Source organism: Anguilla anguilla, chromosome 9 (assembly GCF_013347855.1).
Source record: "Anguilla anguilla isolate fAngAng1 chromosome 9, fAngAng1.pri, whole genome shotgun sequence".
Lineage (NCBI taxonomy): Eukaryota > Metazoa > Chordata > Actinopteri > Anguilliformes > Anguillidae > Anguilla > Anguilla anguilla.
The window spans coordinates 19,263,949-19,279,619 of NC_049209.1; the positions used below are offsets into that span (position 1 = coordinate 19,263,949).

The 15,671-nt window shown below is 46.1% G+C and overlaps 1 protein-coding gene across 19 annotated transcripts in view; it reads right to left on the reverse strand.

The window, feature by feature from the left end:
* The window catches only part of phldb1a (pleckstrin homology-like domain, family B, member 1a), an 81,537-nt gene that overhangs the window by 29,938 nt on the left and 35,928 nt on the right, over positions 1-15,671 (reverse strand). For all 19 annotated transcript variants that reach the window (XR_004766898.1, XR_004766899.1, XM_035433251.1 and 16 more), the window contains one exon: positions 12,350-13,854. Coding sequence is in view for 17 of the 19 variants with exons in the window: in XM_035433251.1 (XP_035289142.1) it covers positions 12,350-13,854 (1,505 nt within the window). In the remaining 2 variants the exon portion in view is untranslated. The remainder of the gene's footprint in view (positions 1-12,349; positions 13,855-15,671) is intronic.

Below are 15,671 nucleotides of genomic sequence, written 5' to 3' on the forward strand. Positions count from 1 at the left end.
ACGCACACACTTACTCACTCCTGCACAGTGCCCTCCTAAATTTTGCCATCCTAATAAAGACAAGCAAAAAAAGGCTGTATAAGTAACCAATGCAGGTATGCTTAATGTTCTATGCTTAAAAAAAGAGAGGCTAGGTGTTAAAATTACTGTCATCCCTGTGTGCAGTACTATCACATATCCTCCATTTGCAAAGGTTAAAACTACTCTTGTCTTCTGTGGTGTTTCATGAGATTGGTGAGCATATTTGTTCGCATACCGGATGTTTGGCCATTCCTCCACATAATCAGTCTGTTGCACGTTGTGACGAGCTCTAACCGCGCTTGCCCCCTGGGCCGATGCAAAATTACATGTCTGAAATCAGAGACAACCGCACTCGCCGCACTTTCGAACCCTCCACTCTCTCCCCAGACACTATCCGCATGCAGACAGCATGCATGCATCACCGTCCAAACTCACACGATTTCACTCTTAGCTTCTCAGGTTTAATCACAGGGCACAGTCAGTGCTGCTTTGTAGTTGAGCCACCCCTCCCCCCCCCCCATCCCCATAAGACAGTAGTTCCTATGCTGTTCTATGCTTCCACTAGAGACAATAGAGAACACACTACAGAAGACTACTCAACACACCACAGCAAACCAAACTTAACACAGTTCAGGCTAACAGTATCCTATTCAACGTTCTATAGCAAACTAATACAGTCCTACTGAGCACCCAACTACAAATATAAACCTACTCAATACAACACACACTAACCTACACAACACATCACAGGAAATTAATACTGACCCACTCAACACACCACAGCAGAATAATATTGAATAACTCAACATTCTGCAGAAAACCAAAACTGTTCTATTCAATACATTACAGAACTTCAACACTGATGAACTCAAAGAACCCCTAACACAAACAAAATAAAGTTAAAAAGAGAAAGGGTTATATTGAAAGCCACACACTCACATGCATTTTGGCTCTCCTGAAAGGAAAAATGAATGTCCACACCAGAGAAAGGTCACTTGCTCTATGTGCTGTACACTGAAGTAGCCACACACAGAAACCAAATGACGAACCGCAGCCATGAGACATGCCCCGCCTCCCACTTTGCTTCTTGGTCTCCACCCCACCCCCTGGTCTCGCCACACCGATGACACAATTCAAGATAGAAAGTAAGGCAAATAAGCAAACATGCCTTATCTCCAGCACTTCATAATAAACTCCACACACCTTGCTGAATTATTTACAACTTCCTGCATTCCTTCCATATTCATCGGTCTCTTATGAAGTAAAAAGCATGAGTCTGCTTTGGTCTTGTTTTTAGTTCAAACTGCTTTTCCCACCAAAACAAAATGCACTAGATATTGGCAAATGTGAAATCCACAAACTAGAAAACAAATTTTGTCATTTTCAAAAAACAGGAGGACATATTCACATGTATTTAATACAACAAATCACTATAAATGACCTTGTACAATGTACACCATATAGTCCGCCTACTGTACATTATAGTGCTTACATCTCCATACAAAAGTGGCAATAATGGATCTTCTGAAATATCATAAATACACTTTGATTATGTTTAAAAAACAGACAGTGCTAAAAGCCCAAACGCTGCACCAATTATCACTGGCTCACTGGCCTGCCATCATTCCTGCTACCGCTGATGTTCCCTCCGGCATTAACATAGAAAGGAAGCAAACGCAAATCAAAGAGAATAAAAACATATATAGCCCTGTGGTTATCACACAAGAGAGCCTGCCCTGGCCAGTCGGTGGCCTGCAGCCTGTCAGTGCTGTGCCTGCTGTTGATAAAGTGCGCTGCCCTGCAGGGCTGGGGCACATGCTTCAGAGTGCAGTGCACGCGTGGCATGTCCGTGCTCTCCCAGGCCAACAGAGCAGGAGGCAGCGATGATGATACAGGCCTACGCATAGCGTAAGGCATCCCACATTCAGAGAAAAGAAAACAGTCAAGGATAAAAACTGGTTAAAAAGGAGCTGAGAATAAGACCTTGTAATGCTGAGAGACAAGAGGAGTCCTACTACTGTTTCCATAGTAACAAGACTGAATTGCTAGAACACAATAGGAAAATGGTAATATTTTATCAATCTCATTAAGGCTTCATAATGCCTGCATCAGCTCTCAGTAATGGCTATATGCCCTGATTTGAGCAACAAATAACAATTATTAAGGGTGTATAACGACTGACAACTTATAATAGTTAAACTTATGAAGCATGTAATGGTGAACATTACGATACAACTGGCAGATACAAATATAAAACCCTCGCAATTGCTGCCTGTACTATATCTTACATCACCGACCTCCATCAGGTTATGTTCATGTTGATCTTGATTTGGTTGTCATACCACACATATTTGTCCTTAACATAGGAAGAGCTACCACATCGTGGACTTTGATGTAGTCTTGATGCAGTTTTTTCACTTTCACACAACACTGCTCAGAATTTCTTTGGAATCCATTCTCCTTCATTTTATTCATGGTCCCGGAACTGTCCTGAGAAACCAAAGAAAATGTTGACCATCCAAAATTTTAAAAGTTGAAATGGGGGGTGGGGGGGGGCTATGTATAAAAACCGCTGCAATTTCTACATAGTGACACCAAAATGTATAAGAATACCATTTAACAGCCAAGAATCTGCACTTTAACGACACGTGAACTGTTTGATTACAAGTCTAAAAATGTTAAATACACAAAAATATCTTTGTCTCAAACATTACAGAGCGCACCGTATGACAGCTGCATAAATAAAATTCATAGTGAAAAGTACCATGGCAAACACAAACAACATTCCTAGCAATGAAGCGGTTTTGGTGCTTGCATTACTGTAGTAGGCTATGCTAATTTTTAGAATACTTTTGAGCTGCTCAGATTTAAAAACAGCTGTCTCGGCATCACTGTTCAACGCATCATTCAGGCTACTCGCATGATCACGTTTGCATCCCCGCTTCCTCCAGTGTCCTCATGAGGGCAGACCTAACCTGACCTACGCCTAGGCTACTCAAGGACAGAAGTTTTGGGTTTGCTCTTTGTTAGCCTCCCTCTCCGGAGACTGCGTGTCAGCAAGCGTGTGCATCTCGTAGACCCCCCTCCGCTCCTCCCCACAGAAAAAACAAAGTATAGAAAACATCGGAGAAAACCTGTGGTTTTCTGGATTCTGCATTTTTATGCAGAAAAAATGCAAAAATTAATTGTGCTCTATAAACACAGATATTCCAAGATCTTTTTTAAGATTACAATGGATGATGATAAAATAATTACTCCTGTTTCTTCGAGCCAGTCGTCTTTCGGTGTCTGACATTTGTGTTGTTTATTGATCATAATATTTACACAGCCGTTGGTAGCATTGTGAGATTCATCATTTGAAAGAAGAATTAAAAATGAGACGCCACGCTCTAACCAGCTTGCTTTCCATGAGTAAACCCCTTAAAGCTCACTTGAAATCAAGGGCTTTTTGTAAGAATCCCTGTCTTAAATAAATTATCTCCAAAACTATACACAGTACATACATGGTTCAAAGTTTGAAATAAAGTACCAAAATCTGTACCAAAATGATGAAATCCCCTGATCCTAAGGGAGCCTCTCTCAGTAAGCATACATATATAAATATGTATACAGTAAGCATACATATAATAAAGATAATTTTGTGTAAAATTTTGTGTAAGCAGTAAAATCCTGGTTCAAATGGTGTTCTCAACAGAAATGAAAAGTTCGCTTGGAAGTGGCCCGAGACCACCTCTTTGAGTCGAACCAGAGAGCTGTTTCGTCCACACTACTAGGGCTCGATTAACGATCCGAACCAAGGGGGTAAATACCCCGGGGTCCAATTCAAATGGACTAAATATGGTTGGTGTGAAAGCAACATAATATTATGAGGCATTATGAGCTAGTTAAAAGGGGAAAGCTTAGTTCTAGGTGAACACTGGTTAAAATAAGACAGGAACAATAACATGTCTGTCCAGACACATTGCTTATTTTTGTATGTTTGAGACAGTATTGCAACAGGGTGTCGCAAGACTAACTCCACTATGCCAGCTCAAGAAAATAGCAGAAACTGAATGTTTTACATTCCACTGATGTTAATCTGTTACAGCCATGGTCAAGAGTCTCCTCAGTCCACGGGTTTAATGAGTAACTATGCTGCCAGTTCAAGTAGAGGGGAGGGCGAGGTATATTAGCTAAGAAACCCTAGGTGTGATCACTTCCTCTCCAGTCCGCCCCTGTAGTTCAGACTTTCCTGGAGGGGTGTGGCCAATCAGAGGTCCAAGGTCCTTAGGCCACACCCCCAGGAAATGACACTCCTAGTCTGAACTGGCACTAAGGTCTGTGTAATATCTCTGCCTTTGTCCTTTCACTTTCTGTCCAATGAGTAATTCATTCACCAGTAATGCTTCTCCCATCTGACCTCTCCCTCTCTTTCCTAATGACTGCTATGGTCATTAATGATTTTAGCCTGGCCATAGCAGAACTTTAACACTTGGTTAAATACCTGTGTCATGTGTAGTTAAAACACCAGCAAAGAACACCTAAAGGGAAGCCTATACACAGAATTATTTATTGCCACATGGCAATGTGCCGACTGTGACCTCTTTGGCTTTATGGAGTGGGCAACTCAGTGATACACAGTTTGTTACTTGTGTTTCTCCCTCTTTAACAACTGGCTCTGAAAGACCCTGTGTCTTCCGCTTCACTGTGCTTTCTAATTCCGTAAGACTTCGTAAACAAATGTTTAATTCATCTTCTAATCCCCGAGACCTTGTTCTCTAATCTCAGGAGGGCAAGTACAGCGGAAAACAGAAACACTTCTGAGAAGTCAGAACACAGCCTTTAAACATATCTAGCAAGATGTGAGAGAAGCCCTCCAGCATCCTAACCTTGTGAGCCTGTGTGAACACTGTGCTTCTGCATCTACATCTGCACAAACACCTACCAGCTATATCTGCTTCCCTGAGCCTTCTCACAAAGTTAAGGTAAACATTCCCTATGTGACAATTTGTCCTTTTTAGTAGATGCTCTTTGAAGCTTTAAGCTGTAAGCAAAATTGCATTGCAATACTTACATTTTTAACACACTTAAAATGTCATTGGCTTGAATCCTCAATAGTGTTTTGTCATCATAATGATACCTCATAACCAAATGAGGATCGCAACAGTATGTACAGGTATTTTCATTCCTGTAAAATTGTGTGTCAGTGAGTGTGCCAGAAAATTCTGCGTGAATGAGAAAATGTCCCTCACAGACCTGGCTGACAGTGAAATGAATGACTGCGAAGTCAACTGTCTCCTGAAACAACCCACAGATACAATAGCTAAAGGAAAGAACAACACAACCGTACAATACAACCGTCCTGTAGGTTCTTAAGAAAAATAACACATTTTGTCTGAAGCAACGAGTAAAGCACAGGCAACGGATTATGCAACATATGCAACAAATTAAGTTCTGTCTCACTGACACTGCTACTGACCGGTGAAAAACCCAGAGGTGAGGCCAAGCATTTGAATATTAACCCACCCTTGGGAGCAAATCCTCCAATTTTCCCTCCAGAGTAAATCACAATATGATGCTCACATACAGCACATAACTGAAGACACAAGAGAACCCCCCCTTCTCCCTTAGAATTCTGGGCTCATATGTGAACCGGGCCACAGACAGGGGCCAGACGACTTCTGGCCTTTTGCACTAATGTTCCGAAGCCTGGCTTTTCAGTGGGCCATCTCGGCGAAGGTTTGCTGGGAACCGGGTGTGTATGCAAAGGCAACAAGAATGAAGGAATTTCACATACTGGAAAGCCCATGGGAGCATGCTTGGGACCTCTGAATTCTCTGTGAGAAATTTCTCTATTCGGTTTTCTCATACTCGGGGCGGTCAGCTGTTCTGTTTCATGAGGCCTTTTCATTAATATTTTTCAACAGAGATGTATTCAGTTTAGTGCTATTTTCTCCCTTAACACTGACCACTGCTGGCACCGGATATCTGTAAAATGCAAGTTTAAGAGGGTGACAGACCTTTGTGAAAGTGTATCTGCACGTCCCCATTAGTCAGTTGCAAAAAAACTGAATGTATCCGAGTTACACATATTTTCATGTGCAACAACTTCAACTAAAGTTCAGATAAAGGCAGTGAGATGAGGGGTGAGGTTGAACACCACCAAAGGCTTTCCATTGATCAATATTTTATATTTGCTACAATGACAAGAAGTATAGCACTTTTTATTTAATTCAAAGTTCTCCATAATATTAAGTCTTCGGAAGGTTGCAAGATTAAAATACACTGGAATGGCATCTCCTACTCAGCATTCCCGAAAGACATGTCAATATATAACATTACAATTACACAAGCACCAAATCACCACCATATATATATATAATTCATAAATGTTTAAATGCATTGTTTTTATTTCAGATGTCATTCAATATCCCTTATTACCTGTAAGTGTTAATGCCAAGTACTGACATTTTTCATGTAAGCAATTCTATTCAGGTTCATTGCAAAAAATATATATATATTTATAAATGATTTATCAATTTTTATAGTACATTCTATTCTAGTGTGGTCTATCATATTTGTATATTATATTAACCTCCTCTGGATAAAACAAATATGGATATCCCACAAAACTGCCAAATCTCTATAGTAACCATCCCCAGGACAACAAGAACCTTACGAATACAATAACACCATAAAAAAAGGGTTTATAAGGGTATGAGAGCCAGCAGGAGAAGTCCATGCGATACTAATAGCATGCAAAATGTTTGACACGTGTTAATATTAGAATCTCCCCTGGTTACCTTCTGGAGGTCAGCCAGGTTGTTCAGGGAAGCTGGCCTCTTCAGGACCAGGCTTTGGAAGTGAACCGCAGCCTTGTCCCTGGATTGTCCCACCCTGCGCTGCACTGTCCCCATCCTGTCAGACAGACAGTCCTCGGCAAGAACTCAGTTCCATTCGTCTCAGACTGACCTCTGTTCCACACGGTCTCTTTACAGCACCTTCTATTTTAATTTATCATCATTTTATAGTGCTTCAGCGCAAGCCTTTCCCTGTGCCTGTGCTGTTTCCAGCTTACTAACATATTCCCTTTGAGCTAGGAGTTCTTATGCCTAGAGGGGAGGGGCTTTGACAACAAGGGGTGGAGTCACTGCTAACAAAATAGGGTGCAACATTTCTAATAGGGTGGGGTAGTTAACTGGCTCTCAAGCAAGCAAATCTTCCTGATGCTTACAAGAAAGTAAAGTATATCAGTATATGGTAAAATATGCTGTACTTAATTAATAACTCAAAATAAAGTTGCAATTTTTAAAATATGTCCCAAAATATATAAAATACATTTTTATATACAGTAAATACATAAAAATATTCTGGCCACTTCTGGATATGACTTTTTTTTAAATACTGCATTTTCATGCTGCTTAATACCACATTAAATTACAAAAATGGCACACACTAAAAAAATTATCATTTTATGTGAAGTTGGGTCTATACATTCTATGAAACTGATTTTTCATTTTAACATATATAATGCTAATTTTATTCAAGAGAAAAAAAGGTGGCCTCCTGCCAAAAAATAGGACCCCTGGTGATACAGCCCCCTCTAGTGTACATGTACTGAACGTGCAGCGAAGGGAAGTTCCACCCAGCTACAGTCACAAAGGCTGGTAAGGCTGACTTTCAGATAATCACCACCGGCCTGATGCATCTGGACTCACACTTTGAATATTAACAGGCTATTAAAAGCACTTTTCGTCCATGCCAGTTAGCCAGTCAGCAAAACGGCAAAAATGAAGCATCTTAATCTGAACCCAGATGAAGGATTAACTGCTCTGTGGTGGTATGACTGCATGTAGACTACGTGGGCCTGTCCGGGTAAAACGGAAGCAGGGAAGAGCGGCACAGCGTGCGGTGTTGACAGCATGGCAGGCAGAGGCAGAAATCGGTGAGTTTTGCTAGTACTCATCTTCCATCCCGCAACAGCTTCTCACAACTGAGTGGAAGTAAAATCATTCGATGACCTGGATTACAGGTTTGAGATTGAATGCATGAGGAAGCAAAAGAGTTCTCTCCCTTTACTCTCTCTCTCTCTTTGTCTCTATTTCTCTCTCTCTCATTATCTCGGTGTAGTCTATAGCTATGAAGGATCTCACTGAAGAGATCAGTGTAATCTGGTCCAAGCTGTCAATTCAACACCCACACACCACCCTCTAATCCATAAATGTATGACTTAGGCACACACGCATGTACGTGCACACATATACACACACGCACGCGCGTGCGTGCACACACACACACACACACACACACACACAGCCAAGAGCAGATGCCATCAGTCAGTGCAGAGTCAAACAACGGCAACAGAAGTACACATATATAAAAATCCTTAAAGGATCATGTATGGAGGCTCAAAGGCCCTTTCTTTAATCAGGTAGCTCAAATGCAGGGCTCTGCTTGCTTCTGTACACATACACTTACCCCCCTTGCAGGTGCAAGATGACGGCATTCAAACTAAAAAAATGTATGTCTACGGCTGGGCTCTTGGGAGAATGTTAGGAGAGGTAGAGCCTGTGTCCAAAACATTTGATAGACCAATCAATTCCTAGGCGTAGGTCTTGTGGAAAGCAATTTGTGCACCAGCACAGGTACTAATTTTGGGTAATTTTGAGACTCAGACAGCAGCTCTGACATAAGAATGATGTCACAGGGCAGAATGGCGGCCGGGTGTGTCATGCGCCATGGCGGGAGAAGACAGACAGCAGACTGAGCACAGGTCACTGAAAAGGGGAGGATCGGCAGGGAAACTGAAGAAAAGCTGACCTGTGAGGCAGGTGTGTAATAACCATACCTGGGGTCTCAAACGATCAGGGAAAGCTGTCTGAAATAATGCCTAATGTTTAGCTGTTGTGTTTAGGTGGGTATTGTCCTGGTCTGCTCCAAGAGCACCAAGCACCAACAGGACGAGCATGTCTGACCCAAAAGGGCAACTTGTGTCATTCCCATCTCCTACCAGTTATACTGACACCCAGTGACACCCGCTTTATAACAGCTACATTGGCCCCTGTTTTATACCAACCATTTTGGAGGATACCAGTCATCTTTAACACAGATTTCATGAGTCATCCCCTAAACTTATACAGCGATGCACAGCGTCTCCACACTGGCCTGAACACCGTGTGTAATCCATTAGTAAATCTTTCACCAACTAGCCTCCATTCCTGAGGAACCCATTGTCAAAGTCAATCAGTCATTTGTTTTAATGCAGGTATTTATAAATACCTAGTCAAGACCCACTCTTATTTGTTCACCATTTGGCCCTCGAGTTGCCACGTGAGACAGGGGTACAGTATAAGCTTATTTTTAATGTATTGTGTTCAACTGCAGATTTTTCATCCCACAGCTTCTCCTGTCAGTGATAATGCGTACTGAACTGAAGGACATACACTGTGTAAATCTGTACACTCTCCGTCATGCATACATGCATCTTATATGTCTGCCATGACCCTGAGTCTTCTATCTGTGTCCTATTCTGACCTATAAGCACATGCAAACATGCAAACAAATTCATACACACAACACATATCACAAAAACCCTACTGACTAATGCATGTCACAACACAAATCCAATGGCACACGCTTCTCACATATGCATACTGTACATGCACACAAACGCGCACGCGCACACACACTTGCACGCGCACGTACACGCGCAAATCACATAAAAACACTACTGACATGCATACATACACGCACATGCACATACACACACATAAATCTCACATAAATGCACACTTAGACACACAACGCCTACACCGAAGAACATTCAGCAAATCCTCTCCAGCCTCTTGCTTCCAAACATCCAAAAATAAACCCAGAGCAAATAAATCTTCTCTCCGTGCGCGTCTGTCAGCCTGTCAGCCGAACACAATACCGGGAGGCACAGCTCTCCCACAATGCATCAGCCCTCCTTCCCCGTTTCTATTTCCCGCGGAACAAAGCGGCGACCGCGGCGCGGCGCGGCGAGGAAAACCTAAAGCTCCTCATTTCCCGGCCGACGCGCGGGGGGAGGTCTGGCCGAACGCTTCTCTCTCCGGAGACGTGTAATCTGCGAGCGAGCGCCGCGCTTACAGCTGCGTCCGCGGCGTGCGGTACGGAAACCCTGATGTCACCTGGTGTCTCCGGGGGGAGAGAGAGAGAGAGCCGCGAGGCGGGCAGGAGGCGAAAGGACCGGCGCGGGGCTCGCTGTCTGACGCGACTCCGCCAGACTCACCGCACGCCGCGCACCGGGCGACGCCTGCCAACACCTGCCGAGCGCATCGCCCCAGCAACCGTGCAAAACTCCAAGCCTGGCGGCAGGTGGGGAATGGAAGGAGTCCGTTGAATTATTTATCATTTTTGAGCCAAGCTCTGCCAAGACATAAAACAGGGCTTACCTGTAAACTGAATCTTTGAGCACATCAGGTACAGTCCATACGTATATGAATACGTGTATGTGTCACATACAGTAATGTTCCCTCCTTCATTCCCGGAAAGAGAAAGAGAGAAAGAGAGGATGACGGAGAAAGAGGCCTGCTTGTTTGGCGTGTTTGTGTGTTTTCTGCTCTGGCCCGGCGGGAGGCACACAAACAAACAGCCTCCGGCGCTTCCCGGCTCCTGAAATAGCTGTGAGCCAACGGCGCGGGGCGACAGACAGCTGCCGGGCGGAGCTCCAATCAGGAGGGAGCTTCGGGCGACCGAGTCGGGCTCTCGCTCGGGCCGCTGTGTAAATATAGCGGCCCGGGCAGACCCGCTTTCCGCCCGGTAACCCCCCCCTCGACTCCCTCTGGAATCCGCGCCGGCGTCTGGCTCAGCGCCGGCTTTCGCGCCGGCAAGCCGATACGGGATTAGAGCGCCAGAGCGGATTCGGGCTGGATTCGTACCGGCCCAGAGGCCCTCTACGGGGAGAGCGGTCGGGGGCCAGCATCAGGAAGAGGGGTCTGAGTGTGTCTGAGGAAAGCGGCAACCAAGACGTGCCCGTCACCCAGCACACTTACAATATTTTTGAATTTAATAAATTATATTTGCTCTCCCATGGAAAAGGCAAAGTGGAAGGGACCACCAATTTTAAGGAAGCTGACGAGCTTCTCTGGCCAGCACATTGTGGTGAAAAGACCATCTAGGATTTGTGAGTGTGCAGGTCTGAGCTCTGTATGCGCGTGAGCTCTGGTTTCGCCTCGTTGGGCTGAAGGAAAGTTTTTTTTTTTTTAAAGCGGCCCACAGCAGCCAGCGGGCTGCTCCATTTAGCTGAGAGACAGGATACACCACACGTTGAATTCCCCAACCGGGGATAAGGAATAGCAAATACAGTACACCATGTCACCATGGAAACCCAGCGCCTTCCGACACAGTGAAATTGCTGCGAGAGATCCCTATTTCTGGAGCCGATATTCTGATAGTTGCGCCTGAAGGTGACGAGATTCTCTCTCTGCTCTCGCTGAATCTTGCTCAAAGTGCTCTGGATGTGTTTCCATTATGAACAGTAATGCGGCAAAACACAGAACATTCATAGTTGGCACGGCAACATGGACAGCACTGGACCCCCCCCCCACTCACAGTAAGGACCCAGACGCTGACGCCTGGATGGGGAAAAACACAGCTGACAGCCTCCTGTGCAACCGTCTCTGATTGAAATTTGACTGCGTTTCCAGTAGCTTAAAAGCCCAAAAGTAGATAGTAAATAGTGCACCATTTTAAAACGGTCTCTGGTTTAAATTCTACTCATTCCGCTAAGTTTCCAGTTGCTTAAAAAGGTAATAAATTATGGTGGTTCAATGTGACAGACTGCCACTTTGCATTCTACAGCCCATCTGAACGCATACTAAAATTCCACAGCACAGCTACATGTAGGCCTACCTCACCTTCATTTTGCCACATGGGAAAGCCTACATCGAAGGACTTTGTCAGCGAAACATTTGTGCACGGTGCAAATCTTAAACAGACACACTCAAAGCAACAAACAGATCGCACCAGCTAAGACTGTGCAGAGGGCTTCTGTAATCTCATCCCATTCAGTGTGTCTTTCAACAATAAAATAAATAAAAAGAAAGATAATAACATCCTTCCTTATTCATACTGAGAATGCTATAATGACAAGGTAAAGGTAAGCATGCTTTCTGAAGCCAAAGGCTAGCCGCAATGTGTCACTGCGGATTGAGGGCTTAAAATAGAAAGACATTCCAAAAAACTAAATTTGCCCTCTCGATAACCCCTCCCTACCCATGCAGTGAATTATGGGAAACGGGCAGCTGTGGTTCCTGGCTTCCCTTGATCGGGCAGATAAGGACTCAGAAGCCCAATGCTGGACACTCACCAGTCTCTCCATCTCCTGCTCCCTTAGCCGCTCCTCGCGTTGCCGCCGGTGATACTCCAGCAGCTCGTCCTCGTTGTCGCTGATCTCCGTGATGCTGTTCTTGCGCTCCCGCATGCCGGGGTGGGGGTGTCTGGGCTCCCCGGAGCCTCCTGGCAACTTCCTGTGGCCCCGGGGGCTGGCGAGGGGGGAGGAGCTGGACAGGGAGCCCAGGCTGTAGGCGGGGGAGAGGGCGTTCCCGTAGCCGGCCTTTCGCCCGCCCCCGCCGTCCGCCAGCAGCCCCGAGGTGGGGGAGGGGCTGCGGGCTCGAACCCCCCTGGCCCCGAACGGCTCGTCCAGCGGGGAGCCGGCCCTGCGCCGGAGCCGCGGGCTCTCGGGGACCGGTTTGCCCGGGGGTCTGTCCGCTGCCCGCGAGGCGGGGGGCGGGGTCCCGGGGAGGGCGCCCGGGAGCACGGGCACTCCCCTGCGGGACATGGAAGGGCTGAGGGGGGGCAGCTCCCGCATGCTGCTGCCCCCCTCCTGGCTCCTGCGGGCCAGGCGGGGGCTCTCCGGGGGCTGCAGCGAGCGCGGGGGCTGCTGGGGGAGACCCCCGCCCTGGACGATGTGGACGATGGGGTCCAGGGGGGGCTGGAAGGCTCGGGGGGTCTGGGAGAGCTGTCTGGAGGGGCTGGAGGCCAGGGAGCGGTCGACGGGGCCCGGGTCTCGGAAGGGGCTGGACGGGCGATCCTGGAGGCCCGCTTTCACTCTGGGACTGGAGTGCAACGGGGAAGGGGACGTGGTAGGAAATTTGGGGGTATGCCTGGGGCTTCGAGAGGACGCCGTGTCCCCTGTGGGAACAGACACTGAGACCAACGGCACCCCCTGGGGAGGCCTGGGACTGTCTGAGCCCCTCCCCCCAGCTCCGTCCTGACCGGTACCCCGACAACCCTGGGCGGGGCTCGGGGGTGTATCCAGGAGCCCCTTCCTCTGAACTCGGGGGCTTTCTGGAACTTTCTGTCCGCCGTTGCCGGTCGCGTAGCTGGGCAACGCAGTCCGTGGCTGGGCCACGGGCGGCTGGGTGGCGTGGTTGTAGCTGGAGGATCGTGTGGGCACCGGGGGCAGCGACAGGCCCTGGTCCGGGCAGCTGGCGGGAGAGGGGCTGGTGTAGCTGCCACTGCTGGCTGCCGACGGGGACGAGAGAGGGGAGAAGGGCGGGGAGGCGTTCTCATAGCTGGAGCCGACGGACATGGCCCCCGGGCTAGTGGGCGGGGTCAGCAGGTACCCACCGCCTCCGTTCACCACGGGGGAGCCCGGGGATTGAGAGACGGGGTGTCCCGTGGGTTTCCTAGATTCTAAGGAGGATGAGGGCTGGGAGTCGTCCATCACCAGGGAGTCCATGATGTCCTGCAGGTCCTTCTCTATGGAGCTGACCAGGGCGCTGTGCTCAGGGTGGGGGGCTCTGCTGTAGGGAGCTGGGTGTGTCTCTGCCAGCCCTGTCTGGTGGTTCCCATTGACCAGGCTATCTGAGTCTGTGGAAGAGAGGCATAGGTTATCACACACACATACACATGCACTATACACGATCGCAGACACGCATACACATGTACTAGTCACACACACATACACATGTGCACACACAGAATCACAGGTACGCATACATATGTACAATTCTGCACACAAAGAAATATGTAATTGCACACTTATGCATGCACAGTCACACGTGCAAAAGCATGATCACAGAAACACATATACATACGCAAAATTCCACATGCATGCAAAAAGAAATCGAAAAGCACATATGCATGATCACACATACATGGACACACAGTCACACATGCAACCATGCATGATTACAGGCACATGCATGTGATCAATTATGTGGACACACATGTACAACACACACACAGTCCCACATAAAATCAAACATGTGCACAATTATACACACATACACATACACAAAAGTACACACAAATACACACCCCTGATAACGGACAGTTATGGACAAATATTCACACACAGAGACATACACATATGCACGCTAAAATAGTCGCACAAAATCATTCACATGAATTAATACAGACACACACAAATGCACAGTTACATACACACGCACACACACAGGCATACATGCACCCAGGGGAGCTAACAGTGCACTGCTCAGAGCAAGGTCAAACATGCTACACGTTGTACACACATAAAAAACAAAAGCATTGGTCTATTTTGAGCTACAGCCTACCAGAAGAAAAATTTTACTACATCTTACTGGAAAATTCAACAAAATATTTGGTTCTACTTCCATACGAAGCATTTTCTCTAATGACTGATCCCATAAGCTCCTGCAAGAGTAAAGACCAACAGTCATTTTTTGCTTGTTTTTCAGTTGTGCTATAATCCTGGGCTAATCTGCGGACGCTGCTAAAATTAAATCCGCAGCCCGCCTTCCAATTATATCCAGTACAATTTCCCATTCGGAAATGCTGGGCAGCACATAATGGCTGAGCGGGACGTGGGGCCAGAGGCATGGGAGAGAAGGCCTTGAGCAGATAAGGGTGAGAATCAAAGCAATAGTTCAGCCGAATTACGGCATGACTCACACCAACGCAAAACAGTACGATATCAGTGAGTTTGATCTTAATGTCTGACCCCTTACTCTGAGACACAAGACTCCAACTGACAGCGAGAGACCAACGATATCAGCCCTGCTTCGTCAGTAAGGATTTAATCAATAAACCAACTAATAAATTGGTGAATCAATCCATCAATCTACCAAGCAAGGAAACAGGTTTATCTGAAGAAACATTTGAAATAATGTGTTATCTGAAGATGATCGTATAGTGCGAACACTGTCACACGACTACACCAATAATATTGTTATCATTTACTGAATCATTAAAATCCTTCAACATATCGATAGTTTCGCACGGACAGTAATCGATCAGTCTTATCTGACGTGCTGTCAAAAACAATGTGCCACAGGGGTCCAGGATAATCATACAAAGCAATCAATGAGACTGCTGCCATCGATTAAACCCTTCAGATCACGCAACACATCCAGTTTCAAGATAAAAATCAATGGCCACGAGGGAAGCTTTGGGCCAGGGTCTAGGAATGCAAGAGTTGCATTTTTAAGTTCACAGTCAAAGTACCAGCACTAAATTCCATGTTTTGAGGAGTTCCAAGAAGTGCCACATCTATGCAAAAAAACACCAACGATCAGCAAAACAAGGATGTGTCCACGTGTTCTACAGAGGACATCATTTAAATACTAGGTTATCCGAGACTATTCGAAACAGTATTAGCCACCATCTTTTGTATCAAACGCTGAATTACTATATGCTTTATAGGC